A 21,526-nucleotide genomic window follows, 5' to 3' on the forward strand; every position below is an offset into this window, starting at 1 on the left:
CTTGCCTTCCCTTCCAACAGCACGCTCTCTCTGAAAAGCTGTTTTCACTGACTTGGCAGCATTGCCTGCTTCCCACTGCTCCCTCAACCACTCTGCCTGAGCAAACCCATTGTAAAGCTGTTGTTTGCCTACAACAGGCATCTGCACACATTTATCAAGGCCATGGAAAGGCAACACATTAGCTGAGGGTAGAGTCAGCCAGCCCACACCAGTACGACACCACAGAACAGGCACTGCCTGCTGGATGAGAGTGTTCCTTTCAAGCACCTAATCCACAATTTGTAAGTCATTTAACTTGAAAGACAAATAATTCTGCCAGCCAAAAATGCATGACAGTGGCAATTTGCTTAGCACAATATAGCATTAGCTTCCACATAGTTATTTAATGTGCTTCAGCCTCACATTATAACACACTTTTACCCCTGAGATTTTCCCCTGGAAGAGATTCCTGGATGATTTTATAATAGTAACAACTCTCTGCTAAGCTGAAGTTCCAAGAAAAAAGGCTGTCACTTTTGCTTGAAACACCAACATTTAACTCTTCAGATGGCATGCATTCAAAATAACATCAATCAAGGCTTGTTTCTATGGTGGGCACAACACACTGCCAGCATTGTCTGTCTGCAGGAGATTACACCTGAGGATTAGCAGTGTGAGCAGACTCTCCCAACTTTTATTCGACAGGAATTTAATTTTTTTTTACTGACCACTTCACATACTCTGATATTGTACATTTGGCATTTATTTCTAAATTTCCTGAGCAATTAAGTGAACTGAATCAATTCTCTAATGCATTCAACCCCTGGCAGTACTCACACTTGCAGAAGCTCCTCGCTTTGGACAGCCAGAGATGCCTACAAAGAGATCAGAGATGTGTTAGGAGCAGAGCAGCAGCAAAGGCAGGATCTGCCTTGGTCACCAGGCACTGATGCAACACCAGAAATCTGCACTCCAGGCCTCTGAGGGAACACAGCAGGCATCAGAAAGAACACAAGGCTGCAAATCCATATGAAAAAAGAAAGCAGGAATAGATATGCAACAGCCAGAAAAGCTGGCTCAGTGCAACCCAACCCCAAAGGCGTCCCTGGATTTCCATGGGCAGTACAATTCCTGGTTTTCCATGCCATCTATGCAAGCTACCACCACCCACTTCTGACTTCACTCAGTAACACTGCAACTGGAAGCTGTACCTGCTTGCAGTTCTCCTGCTTTAATTCCTGTATTTGAGCTTTGAAAGATTCATTTTCTTTTTGCATATCCTGTTGAAAGAAAAATGGCAATATATACTCACGTATAAACAGAGATATACACTCACAATATACACACTCCTCAACAAAAGTTTCTATCAAAACTTTACCTGCAACTGTTTTACTTGGTTTGCAATTTCTCTCTCTTTTTCTTCCACCACAGCTTTCAACTTCATTTGCTCTTCTTCACCTTTCAACCTGCAGAGATGGTTTAGAAAGTAAGGAGAAAGGGTTAAGGTAGGGAAAAAAATGTTAAAGTAAGAATTTATGCTAAAAAGGGACAGACACTCAAACTGTTACAGTTTGTGCAGTAGAAGATAAACACATTTTGTGCGTGGAGGCTGCCTCAGGTACCACACACCGGCTGTACCAGAGCTCTGCTGGGACAGCAGCACCTCCCAGGAGCTGCTTTGAAGACAGAGCACAGTCTGGCACAGTCTCATACAACCTTCCTCTGACTTGGAGCAGCCAGACAAAGCAGAGTAAAAACAGAGGAAAGTCTGGCAGCATTTCTCCATAATACAGGAGCAGGAGAATTGGCTGCTGCATCTCAACCTGAAAACGGCACAAACCGGATCTGTTCGCTGCTGCTGCCGACTGAGCCACAGGCACTGCAACCCTTAAACATTGCTGAACAGAAGGAGAAATTAGCACTAGACACGAGAAGCAGCAGCAGTTCCACTGCTTAATAGAGCCCTGGGTGCACATTCCCAGCGTGTGAGCAGCACAGCTCAGGGCAGGCACTCCAGGCACTCCAGCAGCCGCGCTACAGCCACCGGCACTAACCGCTTATTTTAGCAAAACCCATGAAATTCCTGACACCAATTCAAACATTCCAGCTGAAGATAAACTCAATGCATGTTCCCAGCAGGCACTTGAGGAACTGCTACTCTGCATACTCACAGATTCTCCACGTCCTGGACTTGGGATGCAGCAGGTACCTGAAAAAGTAATTCCCGGTCTCATTTTGATGGCACAGTTTTCAAATTAACAGCAGCTCTTTGCATGAGAAGGAGCAACACACAGCTTGCAAGACACTTGCCAAGGAAATATGAGGGATTTTGCATCAGGCATTGCTCCAAGAATATCTAAACATTTAAAGGATTTCAGAAACAGAGCTTACACCAAGCATCCCAAACTTCACACCAGCCAATTGCTCTCCATTCCATCTTTCCCCTGGGATAAATGCCTGTGTCTAGACATCCACCCAAACTAAAAGTTCAACTCAGACTCCTCCTTTCACCATCAACAAAAATCCAAACTCAGCCAGAATACCACCTTATTGGAAAAATTCTTCCATTAAGTAACACCTGGCTTCGAGGTTGTCCAGTTGTCTGCTCTCAAGTCCAGTGCAGGAAATCAAAAGCCAAAATATTGCAGCCCCAGGGAAAGGCAGGAAGGAATCACAGCACAGCCTGACCACTTCAAGAGATGCTGTTACATTCAGTTACAGCCAAAGCTCTTGCATGACCAGAGCCCTGCAGAGATGCTGCTTCAGCCTGGCAAGGAGGTGGCTGGGACACAGCTGGGACTGTCTGTGTGCTCCAAGGCTTTCAGACCATCAAAGCTCCTCTTTATGCACAGTATCAACCCAGTTAAAACCTCCCATAACTTGCTATCCATGTAAAACCTGTTTTGGATGAACACAGCTGAACTAGTGGGCTCTCTGCATTGCAAACAGCTTAGTCAAGCAGGATTTAAAACATCGCTAAGTTGAAGCCAATGAAAATCCTCTGTGTGAGGTAGAGGAGAAAAAACAGCTTCCTGTTCAACCAAGCAGCATTCCCAAAACACATCTACTCTGCAGGCTGTACCTGTTGGAGTTGTTGCAGGTTCTGTTGTTCCAGCTCCTGAACTTTACTGGTTAATTGTGCAATTGTGTCCTTCTGACCCTTTGGGTAGATAAAAAGCAGGGTCAGAAGTGTGAATTTATTTTTCCCAGCCAGAAATGCTGCAACAGAACTTATTTCCCTTCAGAATATTAAAAGCAGCTTACCTGCAGACATTCTCCTTTCTTAATAACCTCTTTCTCCTTCTCTTCCAATAAGACCTCCATGGTTTTCAACTGCTTTTCCTTCCCCTTCAACCTGTGCCATTGAACACAGACACACAGCATAAACCCCCTGCTCTTTCATCCATCTGAAAATAAAACATCCTATGCTTTGCAACACCCAACAAAAGCAGCATCTGTGATCAAAGGCACAAGCACAATTCACCTACTAAAAATCAATGTGTGAACACTTCCACTTCAGCCTGGGTTAGCAGGAGATGCCCTTGATCAATGGCACTGCTCATTAAGTGAAAGCAAACTCTGTGCTGACACATTGCAGGGGTTTCACAAATGTGTGTTCTCCTCACCCAAAAATACTTCCTTGCCCCTCCCCAGCTGAGGATACACAAGGGACTGACTGATCACTTCCCCACCCCTAGAGCTCAGGTATTACCAAAGTGGGTTTTCCACTATGCCTTGCCTACATTCCTTCCATCCTGACTTGGATTTAAGGGGTCAGTAAGGGGTGCACAGGGCAGATCAGACACTAACAACTGCACTTACAGAGACTGAAGTTCTTTGACTTGTGATGTTATTGTCACCTAAAGAAAATAATCAGCACTTCAGTTCAATGCACATGGAAAAGGCACATAAATGCTAAAAATTGCTCTATGAAAGAACAGGGAAAAGCTATCAGACATTATCAAAATAGGCACCATTTATTGCAATAAGCATGAACACACTTTTTTAAATTATAAGGCACTGAGTGTCTCCAACTATTTACATTTCCCACATTTAAAATGTGACTTCCAGAGCAGCAAAGGAAACAGTGCAAATGGGAACAAGCAGCAGGCCCACAGGAGACACAGAGGAAGAAGCAGAGTGTGACTGTGACCACCATCTCACTGGCAGCTGCAGCTCCAAACACAGAGATCATCCCTGGCCATTGAGACCTTTGCATAAGAAAGTGCTTTTTGGGTCCTCTCTGAAAATTCAGCACTCCCTTAAATTCCCATTCGAAGGCTGAATGTGGATTGAAGACATTTGATTTAGTAGGAATGTTACTTTTGAATGCTGTGTGAAAGCCTGACACTGCTTATGTGTCAATCCTCTACCACAACATGGCAGGAATTTCAGACATTCCCAAAAATCTCTTCTGCTTGCAGGAGACCAAAAGGTGCACAGATACACCACCTTTAGAGCAAGCATCCCTCACAGAGCATTTCAGACACAGCAAACCTAAACTGCATTTTTCTCTGGACTCTGAAAGTTCCAGGGAAGAAAACACAAATAAATAACTCCCTCAGGTCCTGGAAATTTGCTTTGGAGGAAAAGCCCAAGATGGAAACACATTCTGTGAAGCCTTGACTAAAAAAGGACAAGATTCTAACACTGAGAAGGGGGTGACATGTTGGAATGTAGCTAAAGGCACTGAAAAGAGTGCAGACCAAGAAACACAACCCACACAAACAAGCAAACTTCCTGACAGCACGATGGATTAAGCTGCCTGCACAATGGGCTCCCTAAGGAAACGTGGGCTTCCCTTGCTTTGGATTCCAGACAGCAATCATGCCAAAGAAGCCCATACTCCTCCATCCCTGCATTCCTGATAGCTAAAGTAAAACTGACTGTGCCAAGACTGAACTCTTTTTGGGCACTGAGAAAAAAAACAGTCCTTGGTTTACCTGGAAACCAGATAGTCTCTGGGACTGTAAGTATTGCTCCAGCAATATAGAAAGGCCAACAATAGGAGCAGTAACTTCAGCACTTGAAATTTCCAAGTTGCCAGCCCCCCAAGGATGTCCCAGGGTTTCATGTTTACTGCAGGGACAGTGTGCCCAGGCAGAGCTAATGTTACAATGCATTAAGTTATAGCATTTCTTGCCAAATTTCATACTAATGATCCAAAAAGCTCAGGCTTCCAGAGGTGTGTGGATTCTGAAGGACAGCATGACTTATCCTACATTTTTATGGCTTAATATCCAAGAACAGTGTAGCTCCAGCACTAAAGAGTTCCCTGCCCAATGACATTCACCAGTGAAACAGAACACACTAGAACAGAAACAAGTGAGCAGCACATCCAAGGCAAGGCTGGTTCACACTGCTGGCACTAAAGTATTTTACCTGTTTTTCCATCTCAAGCTGGGAATTTCCTACTTCTTCTTTCAGAGCCTCTATTTCCTGTGTCAAAGCCTTTTCAATGACAAAACAAGACAGGGTTGGACAATGGAAACACAAAAACGCCACAAAAATGGATGCTACAAATTGATCACTGTAGAATGCCATGCAGTAACAAACAAATGTGGTTGTGGCATCAACACAGAAAGGAAGGCAGGGTTTGCACAGAGATACCTGAACAGTCTTCTCCTTGCTTGCTACTTTTAGGATTTCAGCTTGTAGGAGTTCTTCCACCGATTTTATTTTTCCATCCTTCTCGTGGATCCTTAAAAAAGGAGCAGAGAAACAACATTAGCTAGCTAAAAAAAAAATGTGCTACTCAAGCGCAAACACAACATTTGGTTCTGCTATCCCATCACCAGCCTCAGGGTTCCACAGTGGGACCAGGCAGGAGGAACAAATAGGAAGAGTAAGACTGGAATTAGTGCAGAACCACCTGGCTTTATATAGCCAATAGTTTACAACCTAAATCAATAGTATTACAGTCAAACAATGCAAATTAAGATATCAAGAGTGCCTGGAATGACACACACCTATAATCAGCCTTCACTGGACATTCCAGCAAAGTACTTACCAACTTAAAACACACAGGGGTCAATCCCACTCCTTTTTAAGTGCCTACTGTACAAAAATGATTATCTGACAAATCAGAGTAATTCCTCATCTAGTCAAAGTCAGGTTTATGAAATTAACTGCTTAGCAGAGAAGCAACTGGATTTTCAGCAGGTATTGATCTGGTGTGACATGTTTCAAAAATGAAAATGCTTCCTGCCACACACACATACTTCACCCAGTTAAAAGCCTATCATTTCAGGGAAACAATACACTTGTAGTGATGGAATAAAGACAGACAGAATTAGCAATCAAATTGTTAAATTGTTAAATTAAACCTGTGCAGTAACTTACACTTTCTGCAGTTCCTCCACCAGTGACTGGAAGGAAACCTATTAAAAACAGAGCTTCATCTTAGGACAAACAGAACAGAGTAAAACAATCTGAATATTGAGGGGTGAGGATGGAGAGCTGGAGTTCTCTGGCACTGGATGAACTATGTAGCAGCCTAATGATTTCATTTATCTGGCTGCTCCTGAGAAAATTAGCTGTCAGTCTCCAGTTCCCAGCAAACCAAAAATACTAAGCTTGCTGCAAGTTTCAGGAAAACAGAAGCAAACCCACACCATCATTAGCAGGAGAGAGTGAGGTTCAGGACCAGCATTTCATCAGCTACCCTTTAATACTGACACTACTGTACATCTCCTCAGGGTCACTGTGCCTCCCCTCTCCCATAAGTGATTTTCTAGGAACTAATTGCCCTCCTGAGGTGTCCAAGCAGAGCTGGATGTCAAGGAAAGGCACCTCCTGATCAGCACATCAAAAGTGACAACACTGTGACAGTGGCACTGATCAGACACAAGGAGAAGGGGGACAAGTGACACCTGCAGAGTGTGGATTGACACTGGGAAGCTCAAACATCCATCATGAAGCTGAGGCAGTAAAAACTGCCCGCCAGCCATGCCTCCTGCTCCAGGCTTCTGGAAAAGGAGATCCACAGCCAATTCAGGGCCTGGCAAACTCAAACCAACCCCCAGCCAGCACCGACTGGATCCTGTACATCTGCCCTGCTTCTGACACTTCTGCAAAGGAAATATTTGACAGAAGTATCAGCTCCCAGACCAACGCTGAAAGAAAACAGGATGCTTTGCCAACAGGCTTCAAAGGCATCTCCACCTTCTTCCCTCGACTTTTGCAACCACAGCAAGATTCTTTCAGATTGAGTTTAGGTGTAATAAAAGTTTTAGATGAAAAGTACTACCTGCTCCGATTGCTGAATTTGCAGGCTTTGAAGTTCTTTTCTGAGAGATGAATTTTCCGTTCGCAGGGCCTTTGAAAGCAGACACACAGATAATGAAAGCCTCATTTGTGGGGGAAAATAGTGTTAAGCTTGACAGAAAAGTAATTTCTTTTAGAATAAGTGAAAGACTTTGAAAGTCTGAAAGAGACCCCACCTCTGCAGCTGTTGGAGGCAAAGTACTCAACAGATTAATTATTCACCATGGATAACTTGGAGTGGGCACTAATTTATAGGAAATTATAGAGCAAGGTGGAAATGCTGTAACTGAGCAGAGAGGTCAGAAAGGCAAATGTAACAAATCATGTTACAGACCACCTTTTGAACAACCCATTTATTTATATATATTTATATAATAATTGGATTCACCCACAGACAGGCTTTTCACCACTTTGGGAATACAAAAAAAAATTTATGCAACACCATGGGCTTTAACAGTCTAGATCCTACTCTGGAGTCAATAACAACATCCAAAACATGTAAAAATTCAAAGATGCCTTTGTACAGAAAGGCCCTACAGGAATAAAAAATCACATAATCTAAGCATCACAGTCAGCATTATTAAAAATTGTAAAGTATTATTTCCAGCAAGTAACTTGCAAAATACCAGCATCCCTGGAGGGATTCAAAAGCCATGTGGATGTGGCACTTGGGGACATGGTTTAGTGATGGGCTTGGCAGTGCTGGGGAATGGTTGGACTCGATGTTCTCAGAGGGCTTTTCAGCCTAAAAGAATCTATGATGTGCTCACAGCTCTGGCTGCTCAGTAACCTCAGGGTTTACAACCCCTCCCCAGCACAGGGGTGTCAGCAATGCCCCTGGAATTTAGGCACTTTAAGAAAGGGAACACTGTCTTGGCTATGCCCAGGTGGACACAGCTTTCCAGCAAGAGCCAGCTCAAAACAGGGATTTCTGTACTGGCTCTCCAGGCTTCTCTTATACCTTCTTTATAAATGAACAGGAAGGAAATAACTTTATCACCATCTCAGAAACTAGTTTATAATCCACTTAACCCTTCAGATTGTCAACTAAGCCAAAAAAACCCAAGAGTTTTATAATACCAAGTTTTTACAAAACACCCTTTCCTAAAGGGAGATTTATTGGAGATTAAACCAAATGTACAGCTCTAGAAATATACTCCCATTATTCCAAAGGGCATCCTAACAAAATCTGCCCTAGACTAAGCAGAGAGAAGCATTTATTCTACCCCTCTGATGCTCATGCTTAGTCTATTTTACAGAAAAAGTTTCAACCTCATCTCCACGAGGTGCTTTACCTATTCAGAAGAAATTCAGACTGAACTATGAGCACTCTAACATTCAGTTTGCACAAGTGCACTTCATCTCTATTTCCCCATTAAAAGAAAAAGCAAGGAATTTTACCTTCAGCTCCTCCTCTTTAGTAGCCACCTGGATGAGTCCTGCCTCAAGCAGCTCTTCAACTGTCTTGATTTTATCATCCCTTTCTCTCATGCTGAAAAAGCAAGAGTGAAAATTAAGAAAAAAGCAGTTGAACTTTGAAGGCAGTTAGCTATCAACAGTAACCTTACTGCCACAAAAATCTTTATTTTAGCCTCTGATTCAAAATAAAGTTTTTTACCTTTTTTCCATCTGCTCTATCAAGTCTTTGTTTGTCTATGAAGAAAAAAAAAAATAGGGCCATCATTAATTGGATCAATAATGGTTTAGGATTTAAAAAACAAATAATTGGAAAGCATCAACTTAACCAGAAGCTTGGTTACAACACTAATCCAGAAAAGAAAACAAAGTAAGGGAGAAAGTCCTCATGGCATATGTGTCTAAAATTGATGCTGGAAAGAAGACAATCTTTCAGGGGAGGGACAGATCCAGCCCAAATGCCTCGATGGTTTTACACTGATGAACTTGCAGCCAGCTCAGCACTTGAAAAATCTGGCTCTTTTGAGCATTTATCAGAACCACAAGCTCCACCTGAGGCTCACTCAACAGAACAATTACAGTTCCTCAATATTATCATACTGTGAGAGACCACGTGGGAAACATAAACCAGCTTCCAAGAAAAATCACCTCCAGTCTTGCAGACAGGACATCAGATCAGTCAGACCCAGGGGACCAAGGGCTGCAGATCTGCTTCTCCACCAGAGGAAAGGGAGCAGTTCCAGACAGGGAGCTCCTGCCTAGCAGGAGTACAGGGAAGTTTCCTGTCTTGACAGTCTTTTTCAGGAAGTTTTCTCATTCCACAAGGTTGAAAAGTCAGGGACGTTCATATGGGCTCTCCCAGGAAACATCCCAAAGGAGATGGAGCTGAACAACACAACAGCTTTGAACCTGCATCATCCTGTGAGCACCAGCCTAGCTGCAGCAGGTGAGCCACGGACAAAAATACAGAACAGGAGGCAAAAGACATACCCATGTAAAGAGTTTTCTATTTCCAAAGGTCAGAGTGGTTGCAGAAGTAAGTTCTTGCTTGTGTTAAGCTATATGCATCTTCAGGAGTGGAAAAAAAAAGTCTAGATTTTGTTTGGACACTCCTGACTAGGTCTACAAGACAGTCACAACTGCCTCATTTGATCCTCCATGTAAGAGAAAATACCTAAAAAAGCATCAGGTTTTGACATCAACCAGCTCAGCCTACAGCCAGGTTAAGAAAAAATACTTAAGAAATTAAAAGCACAGAAGATATTTGATAAAAGCTCAACAAACACTGGCTGTACCTGCTCAGACAGGAGAGTCTGCAGCTTCTGAACTTCAGCTTGCAGAGCTGCGTTTTGATCCTTCAGAACCTGGGAGAAAATTGAGGCATTTTATCAGTTCAGAACTGCAGAGCCAAAACACAGCTTTTCCATAATGGCAAAGAGGCAATTAAATAGCACAGAAGTCATTACACAGAGTTCTTTGGAAGCTTCAAGACTACAAGGAGTCCTTTCCTTCTCTGTCTTGCTCTTCTGTATTATAAAGGACAAAAGTATTGTCCTTATGCTCTCATGAGAAATTCAGCTGTTACCATCTCTATTCCCTGGCAGAGAATCAGACAGTACCAAATGTGAGAAGCTCAGGAAAAAAAAAATACATTTTCCTCCTAAAGCAGCACCAGCATCATTTTCAGACTTGATAACTACCTCTTACAAAATACTCATCTGGCAAAGCAAATGGTTCAAGACCCCCTTTTTGAGTTCCTTTCAGCTGCCTCAATGCACAGCAAGGGATTGGCAGTCCAGCAGCAGAGAGGTTTGCACAGCTCCCACACGTGGTCCCACTGAAAGCTGGGAACAGGTGGATGGAGAGGACAAACAGACTTTGCCTCTCCTCCTGCATTCCTGCTCCATACAATGGTCACAGCAGCCCTTAACAGACAGTATTTTAAAATCCTCCTCTATTACTGCTTTTTGTCTTTTTAAAGTCTGGCTTGGTACTTTACAAAAGTGAAAAGCAGGACACGTGCTCTGTGCCCCAGCCCCAAAGCCTTACAGGGAAAACACAAGCAGGAATGGACAGCAACAGTGAGGATTAAATGCATTGCTCTGTTCTGAACCTGGCTTTTCCCTCTCATGTGCCTGGGAAAAAAGCAGCACTTCCTTAGGTGGAAGCATTTAGAACAGCACTGCTCTGGTTTCTGCTTGGGATCAAAGAGAGGAGGAAGGAAAGAGCAGTGCAGTGCACATAATACTCATGCTGAGAGCACACCGTGGATTTCTGCACCATCACAATGATGATGATCTATATTCACTTCTCTATTCACTTCCCAACAACTGCTGGAACTGCCTGCAGCTGATTTTTGCCATTACTTAGCACTGAACTGATTACAGCACATAACCATTCACAACACCTCTAAGGCCTTTTTTCCTGGGAAACAGTTACTACAGAAACCATCACACTAAAAGGATGCTCACATTCCTTCTCACATTCATTTTTACCTCACCTACCATTTTATAATGTTCCACCACACTGAAAGCCCTGAGATTGTCACTAACTTGAGACTTGCCTACCTACCCCAGCCTGCCACCTTTCCACACTGTTGATGCACCTGTGACCCAGCACACACTTCACTGAAGATTAATCAACTGAAATTGTACTTTGTCTCCTAGTTCATTAATCGAAAAAACTTCTTCCCTCTTATCCCTTGGCAAGGGACTCTCATCAAAACCTCTTTGAAAGTGTCACTTTAATACAAGAATCAAGTTTACTACCTGCTTCAAAGAGCTCCAGGAGACTCCAGAGCTTTCTCCTACAAAAGCATCCTGCCTCTGCCACTGCCCACTCGCTCTGTTCCTCACTAGCAAACTCACCAAGGTGACAGTGGGAGGTTCAGAGGGACTGACCTCACACCAGAAACATCAGAGGAGCAGCAGCACCCACCACGGATTTTAAAGGAGTTAAAGGGATGGAGTCAGCTCCTCTCTTGGGAAGCAGGGCTGTTTCTAACAGCCCAAGTTCAGAAGAAAAAGGCCAAGGTGGCAGAGGGCAAGGAGGAATTAAGCTGCTGTCTGCACACACCACCCAGAAACAAGCAGCAGCTTTGCTGTGCAGACCCCAGATGTCAGAACAAAAGCTACAGCAGTTTAGCTGCAGCCTTATGAGAAAATGTGGAAAGAGGCAGAGTTAAAACAAGCATTTTTACATTTGCCTGTCAGAAAACAGAAGCTTGGCATGATAATCCAAGCAACAAAGGCTCCAAACAGAAGCACCAAGGCCTTGAAAAGGCACATTTGCAGGTGGAATGCGAGGAAATCACAACAGTTTTTACTGCACAATCTTCTCTTGCAGAATTCAAAGCCCTCTCTCTCCACAATTGCAGACACTGCATTTAACTTGTGCTGTCCCCACCTCTCACTCTGCTGCTACTACTATCACATCCCACATTGCTGCTGCCTTACAAGCACAATACTACAATTTACCTAGGCACCCAAAGATCAGTTTTATTTCACTGTTCTACAGTGAAGAGAAACTTGAAAACTTACTAAAAACAAGCACAAAAACGCCTGGTCTGTACCTTACCTTGACTTCTTCTTTTGTGTTTGAAATCTGAGTGAGTTCTTCTCTAAGCTGATCTTCAAGAGTTCTTATTTTGTCATCTTTTATGTGAATGCTAAGACACAGAAGAACAGTTAAACACGTTTCCCCATCCAAGTCTTACAAAAAGCATCATTGAAAAGAACATAAAAGACTGATAAACATTGTTTATCAAATCCCAGAGCTATTTACCTTTTCTGCATCCTTTCCAGCTCATGTGCAGCAGCAGCCTAGATATAAAGAGGATTAACACAGACTTAGGACACATCACATGATTCAATCAACCTTTCATTCCACATTATTAAAAAGCTAGAACAAGTCATTTGGCCTCCCATCACATGCCTGAAATCAAGAGTGAAAGGGGTAAGCTTGTCTTCATGCACTTTTACACCACCAATCTACAAACATGCAATTATACAAAGGGAAGACGATCTCCAGGAGATTCATTTGACAACTGGGATTATCTCTAATTAAACACTTCATTTCCACTTCTGTAATGAACAGGCCACATAGCAGCAACACAGGGACAGCATTTTGTTTTAGAACATGGCTCTAAAAACATCTCCATGGTGAGACAGGGGGAACATGGGCTTTGGGGGTTTTTATCAGGAGATGTTTATGAGTCTTGTATGCAAATCCAGGCCTGCACGTTCACAGACAGCCATGGTCACTCATGTGAAGTGTCCTGCACTCTACACCTGAAAATCTAAACCCACCAAGAAAAATGCTTTAATAACTTGGATATCCAAGTACAAGTCTTTGCTGGTGAAGGAAGGGGAAGAATTAGGCCTCCCACCAGCTCTAAGAACTCCAGGGAATCAGATATTAGCCCAATCCGGAAGCCTCACACCATTAATGTGCTTAAGCAGAGATTGCTTAAAGCCAACAGATCTGCATTTGCATTTATGACAGAATAGGTACTGGGAAGAGAAGAAAAATCAAAACAACTGCTTTACCTGTTCATTTGTCAGAGCCTGTAACTTCTGTACTTCTGATTTCAGGGAGAGGTTCGTATTCTGCAAGACCTAAAGGAAGGAAAAAAAGAAATGTATTTGCAATTCATACACAGATAGTCTTTCACTCTCCAGGGTGAAATTTCAGGGGACTGTTTGAAGGAAAATCCTCAGGTTTCCTTATCAACAGCCTTCCCAGCATCTATCATTGTCCTTGCCTAGAAGAGCAGACTTGTAGCTGAAAAGGCTGTTTCTAGACCCAAAGGCAGCAGCCTTGGGGGCTTCATTTTGTACATGCAGCCAGTGAGCCTCTCCCTGGATCAGCTGGCAATTGAACAGGCTTTTATTATACCTTGAGCTCTTCCTCCTTGCTGGATAAGTTGGCACGTTCATTGCCTAGTGAGTCCTCCATCTGCTTTATCTGTTTGTCCTTCTCTGCAATCCTGCACAAGGGAGGAACAGTGACAGATCACTACAGAAGATTTGGGTTTAGCCTGATGCTTCTATCCACAATACACCCTGGCCCTTTAGTCCAGCTCCTACTCCAAATCACGCTGACTGCACACTTTGGGTTCAAAAGCTTTTTCATTTTAGATGCTGTCTGCTTGCCAAAAAATTTATGAGACATTCCCTAGCTCTGAAACACAACTACCACCCCATCTCCCAGAGGGAAAAACCTCCTGGCACAGCCCCACAGCCCAAATAACAGCAATTCTCACGGTCACGCACATTCCTGCACGCTGCACTGACCCTGCACACGGGCAGGGATAAACAGCAGAGGAGATGCTGCTTTCTCTGGAGCTCAGAGCTACAGCAGACTCCAAACCTGAGGGCAGGCACAGAAGGGAAATCCGTAGGAAGCAGTTTTCCAGCTCCCAAGTTGATCTCATGAGAAGTTAAAAGCACAGACAGCAACATTTCCTTCACCAGTCCCTCCCATATGCTCTGCGCGTGAGTAGAGGGAAGGTGGCAGGCACTGAAAGCCAGCAACACCTCCCAAATCCCAGGAGAAATGGATGCTCACACTTCGTGAAGTTCTTCTGCCAGGACTGAAGCTGAGGTCTGCAGGAAGAAAAAAAAAGAAACACGAAAAACAAATAACTGGAAGTAAAGCAAGTCAAAGAATCCTCATCTACACTGAGCCAGGAATAGCATTTGTCTGGTTATTTTAAACTGGCATGGGATGCTTCCAACTATTTCCTGGCTAAGGAACATTGAAGGAATACCAGCACATACCAATGTCCCTTCCTCTCTGGCCTGATGAAAGATGAAGGGAAAAAGGACCCCTATTATTTGCCTCTCACTGGATTCAAACAAGCCATGAGGCTCACCAGCAGCTCCCTCTTCATGAACTAAGTGCTTTATGGGACATTCTGCTGACAAACACATTAAAAAAAAAATTTAAAAAAGAAAACCCTGCACAGTGCATCAGGAACTGTATTGTGAACAGAAACAGCACCACAAAATGAGCAAGTGGCATTTTTCCCTCTGAGAAAAGCCTTTCTTTAAGCTGTCACACACATGAGGGCAAGAGAGACCCACCACACTGGTTTTGAAAGCCTCAAGGGACCTCTGCAGACTGTGGCAGAACTTTCATGTCCACAATTCCAGGCCCTCATAATAACTAAAAGAGTTTCATCACCCCTGATATCCAGAGCAACATACAGCCCCAGCTCACTTCTCCAAACTGCCATTTTCACACCCACTGTCCATGGTGGGAAAACATCCCTGAATTTTCATGGCCAACTGAAGCTATCTGGGGAAAGCACACACTTCCAGCATCCTCCCTGGGTAACTCAGAGCTAAAAAGTAGAATTTCCCTGGGAATTTATTTCTGAAGCCCTTAAAGGGATGAGAGGAGCAGGCCATGAAGATGCTGTAAATCTAGAGTGGCTCTTCCCTCACTACTCACCCCACCCAATGGGTTAAAGTACTTCAAGCAAAGCCATATTTTCAGCCTGATGTCGAATTTAATCAAATTCCATCAAGCACATCCATGATTAAAAGAAGGCAGCACCCAAAGCACCCAACTGCATAGGAACAGCCTCCACCACTTGTGCCCCCAAAGCCTTTCTGAGCTGATTTCTGTGACCTTCCTCTACATGGAGACAACTCCAGTCATCTTGAGACTTTACACAGTGTTTACAACAGAAATGATGTCTCAAACTAGTCAAACCAAAATTTTAAAGACTAAAATAACTGAGAAAGGCATTGTGCAGGTTTGGTTGGGTTTTGGTGTGGGGTTTTTTAATTTGTTTTGGGTTTTGTTTTGTTGGGGGTTTTTTTGTTTGTTTGTTTTGGTATTTTTTTGTTTGCTTTTTTGTTTGTTTGTTGGGGGCTTTTTGGTTTTTTTTTTTTTTTTTTTTTTTTTTGTTTGTTTGTTTTTTTTTTTTTTTGCTTCTGCACAGAAATCAGCAGTAAAATGAACAGACAGCTTGATACAGGAGCTACCACAAGGGAAAAAGCACAGTCAGGTGGTTCACCAGAAGACTGCAGAAAGACCAAAAGAACCACAAGACAGAACTGAAGACATGCAAAGCTACAGGAAATAAACCACTGAAAAAGGTACTATATCCTTCAGTCACAAATTAAAGCCACTATGGGAAGAAATAAGTGGATTCCCCCCCTTCCCCCCCAAAAAAAAAGCTTGAAGTTTTAAAACAGTTTAAGGAACATTAGAAAAAGAGGATGCTAACAAGTCTCTGCTTTCAGCATTACATCTCATACCCAGCTACAAAAAGTCTTACTTTTAATGCAAGTTCACAAGTCATGACTACAAAAGAAAGTGTGAGAACATGCTGTACCTGGGCTGCCATTTGTGAATGAAACTTCTGAAGCTGAGCATTCAAAACATCATTCTGCTCTATCAGCTCCTTGTAAGAGAGCACAGAAAGAAAAGCAGGCTGAGATCTGCAGCTACTCCACTTTTGCTAGGATTAGCTTTTAGCCATGATCATGTTAGTAAGAACAGTTTCGCATTTACATGTCAGACACTTTACAAAAGATGCTGGTTTTTTTTCTCCCCACTACAACCAACCAGTTGGAGTAGAAGCACCAGAACCTATTCTGTATCAAGGAAAAATATTCCCTGCTCCACCACAATCCATCTGGTTTCCCTGAAGCCCTCAAGAGTTGTGTCCACACTGCCTCTCACCACCTGATGCCAGGAGGGAGATCCCACAAACACCAAAGGTTCGTGGCTGCTCTCCCGGGGTGCTCCCCAAACCATGGAGCATTTCACAGCTTGGGAAATGGGGTCAGCACCTTTTCCTGACTTGCCCCAAGTGCTTCTCAGGTGTGAGGTGGCCCCACACCTCCTCAAAGCACCACACACAAGGTCTCACTTCACAAGCAAGGTTTTTTTCATCCTTTATTCAGTGGGAAAGCTTTACTGAAGTAGCATTTCAGGGATATTTCTGTGTTTCCACAGACACTAAATGAAAGAAGAAACCCCAAGCCCTTAAAACACTTGAGGAATACTACCTGCACTTGCATTTGCATGGAGTCCTCCTCAGTAGCTCTCTTTTGCTCAGCCTCCAATAACTGCAGCATCCTCTGCTCCAGCTGCTGTTTTGACACCATTGTATCAGTAAGTTTACTGTGCAAGCTCTGGATTTCATTGTCTTTGGCCACAAGCTTATTCTGCACATCTGTAGCAGAAATGTCAGGATTTTAATTCAGAAGTCAATATTTAACTTTGGGGGAAATCATTTTCACTGTAAACAGGGAGGCTGAAGGTACAGCTTCCCCATCAGCATTCAGACTACCTGGGATCCCAAAACACTTTCCCCAGGGTGCTGAAGCAGGGTTGACTTCACCTGAGTTTTATTTAAGAATTTTACTCAATAATGCCCCTTTTTTACAAATGGCAACAGCCAGTTCACTGCAGCAAGCATTACTTGGGAATTTTGTGATACGTGCCTTGTTGTGCTGCTTCGTGTTCTGCTGTTCTTTTCCTGAGATAAGCCTGGATTTCTTCCCATCTTCTCTCTGCTTCCTGCTGCTGGACCTTCACATTGAAGAAAGAGTTGATGAGAAGTTGTCTAACCTTTAATTTATCTTTGAAGCATTCAGAGTGCATCTCCTCTGAGCTATTCCCAAAACATATGGCAATAAAGTGAAATTGTTTCTTGCTTCTATTAGGGCACATCAGAGAGACAGAGTGCTCTGTAATCCTCCTCCTAGACTAGTTTAGCCTAATAATTTGAAAGGCAAATTGTGAACAGGATTTCATTATAGGCTCTTAACAGAATGGTTTCTGTAATATGAAAATGTAGCATCTTTGCCCTGATAGTTCAGAATTAACACTAGAAGCCAGACCAGCCAAGCATCACATAAATCTGCATTCAGTAATTAAAACATCTCAACTCTAGATACCAATTCTCCACCTGCCAGGGCAAAAGGAAAGGAGAACTTCTGGTATGTAAGACTTAATTGTAAATATTAAAGAAATCATGAGCTCTGGATTGACATTCTCACCTGAAAACACTTTTTATTCTTAAAAAAAAAAAAAAAAAAAAAAAAAAAACCAGAAAAAAATAGGCAAAAGCCTTTTTCTTCCAAAGAAACAGAAAGATTTATCCAGTAGCCCATCCACTTACATTTAAACTCTTTAAAAAGTATATTTCTTTTCAAAATTAACCATACATTTAAGAAAAAGCATGTAGATTCAAATAAAAACCACACAAGGACAGTGCCACCTGGACGAATGGCTCTGAAGTATCAAATCCTGCTGGAATTGTACTCTCACAGAAAGCAAAGTAAAAAGCTTAACTGGTGATGTTGAAAATATATTTACCTGGAAGGTAAGTTTCACTTCACAGGGAGGTCTGTAATCACTCAAAACCCAGTGCACTGAATAAAAACATTAAACAAACCCCTAGGCTGCCTGAGCCCATCTGAAACGAGCAGCTAAAGCAATTCCCACACGCCTCACATCCCAGCTCAGATAAAACCCTGAGCACAACCTGACAGGCAGAGAAAACCCCAGGCACCTTGAGCTGAGCCACTGCCTGCTCTGCATTTTTCTTCTGGAGCTCCTCCTGCTGCAGTTTGCTGCTTTTCTCCCCCAGCTCATTCATCAGCCTCGCGTAGTCCTGGCGCAGCTTGTTCAGCTCGGCCGACTGCCTGCAAATAAAACATTTCCACAAGGGTTTGCCACTCCAGTGTCAACACCAAGCCCTGTACTTGCAACCAAATGGCTGTACAAGGTGGGTTTAGGGTGTTTTCCCCCTCTAAAATTGTTTTATTCTAGGAAAGGGAAGAGGGTCAGGTACTCCTGGCCATAGCAGCAAAATCATCGCTCCTGGTCATCAGTATAAGTCAGTAGCTACAAGCCAGGGTCAGGAACAAAAGGTCAGCAATAAGCCACAAGCATCAGCTCCTTGAAGAGGTCTGCAAGCTGACTGGCAAGATTTGGGCAGGCTGATGTAAACTCAAGAGGCTCAGCATCGAAATTTGTATTTTCTTCCTCTTCCCATAAAGGATTATTGATCTCAGGCTTGCTGAGGACTATTCCTCCTGGACTACTAACTGAACACATTTCTTCAGACTATCTGTTGCCTCCTGGCCTTGACCTGACTATTAACTTATAGAGGTATCTGATGCACTTTCTCAGCTGGGAGAGAAGATGCATTTGCTCAGCCCAAGGGAAGAATTTTAAGAGGCTCCAAGTAAAAAGCATTTCATTTTTACCTCAAGTTTGCTTGAATTAAAGCTTTTCCAGGATAACTGTCTAAAAGAGACTGATACTTCATTTATAAATGAACAGGACGCCTTAAAAGAGGGTCCCACACCCTTCTCTGAGCACTTGACATTCAGTAACAAATATCTGTCATATATCTTCTCAGAGAGAGGATATTGTGTCAGTTTTGTCTTTTATACACTTCAACCAGGGTGCTCAGCTTTTACCTGCACAATGCACAAAATCCTCCCTGCCAGCTCAGGGGTAGCCCAAGTCATAACTCATAAAAGACAATTTTGTTTCTCCAAACATCTGCACCACCAGCAGATAAATCCCAGTACCACCACAGCAGTATCAGTAACTGCAGGGTATTGATACTGTAAGTTTAGAGCTGCTGTTTTCCCAAGAGGCCACAACCAGCACCTCTCCTAAAGCCCCAGGGGAAGGATACACACCTTACCAAAAACACCAGAGGTGCCTGAGCACTGCTGCACTTCTTCCTCTTAAAGCCTCAGCACCACAGCCTAAAAGCTCAGGCTTCCAGTTGAAAAAAGGTAATTATTTGTTCTGAAAGCCCTGACTCAATGCAAACACCACCAGCTACCCGTTCAGCCCAAAATATTTGTGTTCCCAGTTTAACCACTAATTCAGAGACAGCCAAGGACTTGGAAACAAAAGAAGCAGAAGCCAGAACAACTCTTCAGGGGAATCTCAAAAACACAGAGAGCTCCAAATAGCTGCCAACATACTTGCTCTCCATTTGATTGGTGGAAGTGCTGACAGCATCTCTCAGGATACCATTTTCCTGCTTCAGGTGGCTTATTTCTGCCTCCATCTGCTCACGGAGCTGCTGGAACTGATGGGGAAAGGAAAGATCAATTCCATAAAAGATTAAGCTAAGGAGCAATAAAAACAAAAAAAAACCCAGCTTGTAGAAGTAGGTAAGATACCACAATAGTTTCAGTAAATAAAACTAAGTGGATTTTTTGGGAGAGGGGGAGCTTTTTTTTCTTTCCTCACACACCAATTCTTAAACTAAACTGTGCTACTGAGACCCTCATGATCAAATCAAAGCACAGGTTTCCTTTGACATCAATGCATCAATCTATTTATCAAGGCAACCTGTTTTATTGTTTAAAAGACTGTTTAAGTGTTACTCAGAATACCAATTGCTCAGCTACATAACCTGAGATATCTATCAATAACTGGATACCAATATACTGCTTTTCCAAAGGGAAATAAAAAAAACATGCTCTGAATTATCATTAGATAATCCTTGTTTGCTGGTCCTTTCAACAAACCAGGAAAAGTAACAAATAGCTAACAATAAACAAATTACAGCATGCAAACTGCAAAAGGCTAGTCCTCGTCTAATAGTCTGATTTTCAGTAAGGTTCCAAAGCTGAGGCAGAAAGAAGCCATGATAACTCAAGGTTCAGAACAGTGTGAATAAAATCAAGACAGGATTTAAAGAGAACAAATGGACTCTGCATATGCAGACACAGCAGAGCTGGTCTTGGAGCCCAAAAGTCTGCTCTGAAAATCCTCAAGCACACACAGCACTCTTCCTTTATCAGTGCCAGTTTGTAGATATGGCTGACACCATTCCACAACCCAGTTTCATCAAGTGGATGATTCATCAGTGAGTATTTCTACATTAGAAAACCCAAATAAATGTTTGTGTAACAACTCAGCAGCAGGGAGCAGTCCAGTGTAGGGTAGCCACCTCCAGTTGTGCCCCAACAAACATAACAAACTGGGTCTTGGATATTTATTGGGGAGTTCTTTTCCTTGCCTGTTTTGTTTTTTAATGCCAACAAGATCCCAAGAGAAGCAGGGGCAAAAACTCCACCCAACTGGAAGCTGGGACCATTTCCAGCTCCTCTGCCATGCTGCAGCACATCAGCAGAGGGAGCAGGACCAGAGCACTGGATCTTTTGTATTTCCTGTCTCCAGCTCAGCCTGGGACAGCAGCACTTGCTAAAGTCTTCCGGGTGTGCCCAGGTGTCCTTCCCCTTCCCCAGACAGCAGCAAGACCCTCTCCTTGTACACTTATTTACACAGGTTCCAAGGAACTTTGCTCCACAACTGCAGAGATGCTACTCTCCAAGGGGCCAAGACAGAAGATACAATTTTGAGGTTGGGAAGTTCACCTGCTGGGCTTGATGATGTGCTTTCCATACAGGAAAGAATGACTAGAATGAAATCTAAGCATAAGATGGGCCAATTTCCTCAGAAAAAAACAAGTTAAACTTTTTAATCTCATGAAACAAACCCTTCTAAGGTCACTCCATAAGGCAACTAAAATAGAAAGCAACAAGGGTCTTAAAAAATACGAGTGGCTGCTCTTCAAGCATTTCCAGCAAAACACTGCCTCAGGCAATGATATTTCATGTGTATTATGCTATGTTGTCAACTCTCTACTGTAATCTTAGTGACATTTATCTGCTGGTAAATGATCATCAGCATTAGTGGCTCCCTTAAGCTGAGGGTTTCAATTAGACTTTACCCTTTAATTGAATAACATTTCAGCAGAACACCAGGAAGGAAAAGTAACAAGATCAGGGACCAGCTGCTTGGCCAGCACTGGGCTTTACACACCACAGAAGTCACCTGTGAGAACTCCCTATCTTTCTTT

At 43.0% G+C, this 21,526-nt stretch overlaps 1 protein-coding gene across 1 annotated transcript in view; it reads right to left on the bottom strand.

Moving 5' to 3' along the window:
• KTN1 (kinectin 1) overlaps positions 1–21,526 on the bottom strand; it is a 52,462-nt gene that overhangs the window by 18,606 nt on the left and 12,330 nt on the right. Inside the window, exons 7-30 of the mRNA XM_062494978.1 lie at positions 19,638–19,744; positions 18,200–18,332; positions 17,127–17,214; positions 16,689–16,855; positions 16,010–16,078; positions 14,230–14,267; positions 13,558–13,648; positions 13,209–13,277; positions 12,445–12,482; positions 12,238–12,328; positions 9,957–10,025; positions 8,864–8,898; positions 8,647–8,737; positions 7,229–7,297; positions 6,322–6,359; positions 5,590–5,680; positions 5,362–5,430; positions 3,802–3,839; positions 3,244–3,334; positions 3,062–3,139; positions 2,151–2,188; positions 1,358–1,445; positions 1,191–1,259; positions 817–854 (exon numbers count right to left, since the gene is read on the bottom strand). Of these exons, the coding sequence (XP_062350962.1) occupies positions 817–854; positions 1,191–1,259; positions 1,358–1,445; positions 2,151–2,188; positions 3,062–3,139; positions 3,244–3,334; positions 3,802–3,839; positions 5,362–5,430; positions 5,590–5,680; positions 6,322–6,359; positions 7,229–7,297; positions 8,647–8,737; positions 8,864–8,898; positions 9,957–10,025; positions 12,238–12,328; positions 12,445–12,482; positions 13,209–13,277; positions 13,558–13,648; positions 14,230–14,267; positions 16,010–16,078; positions 16,689–16,855; positions 17,127–17,214; positions 18,200–18,332; positions 19,638–19,744 (1,793 nt within the window). The remainder of the gene's footprint in view (positions 1–816; positions 855–1,190; positions 1,260–1,357; positions 1,446–2,150; positions 2,189–3,061; positions 3,140–3,243; positions 3,335–3,801; positions 3,840–5,361; positions 5,431–5,589; positions 5,681–6,321; positions 6,360–7,228; positions 7,298–8,646; positions 8,738–8,863; positions 8,899–9,956; positions 10,026–12,237; positions 12,329–12,444; positions 12,483–13,208; positions 13,278–13,557; positions 13,649–14,229; positions 14,268–16,009; positions 16,079–16,688; positions 16,856–17,126; positions 17,215–18,199; positions 18,333–19,637; positions 19,745–21,526) is intronic.

The sequence above is a fragment of the Cinclus cinclus genome, chromosome 6 (assembly GCF_963662255.1).
Source record: "Cinclus cinclus chromosome 6, bCinCin1.1, whole genome shotgun sequence".
NCBI lineage: Eukaryota > Metazoa > Chordata > Aves > Passeriformes > Cinclidae > Cinclus > Cinclus cinclus.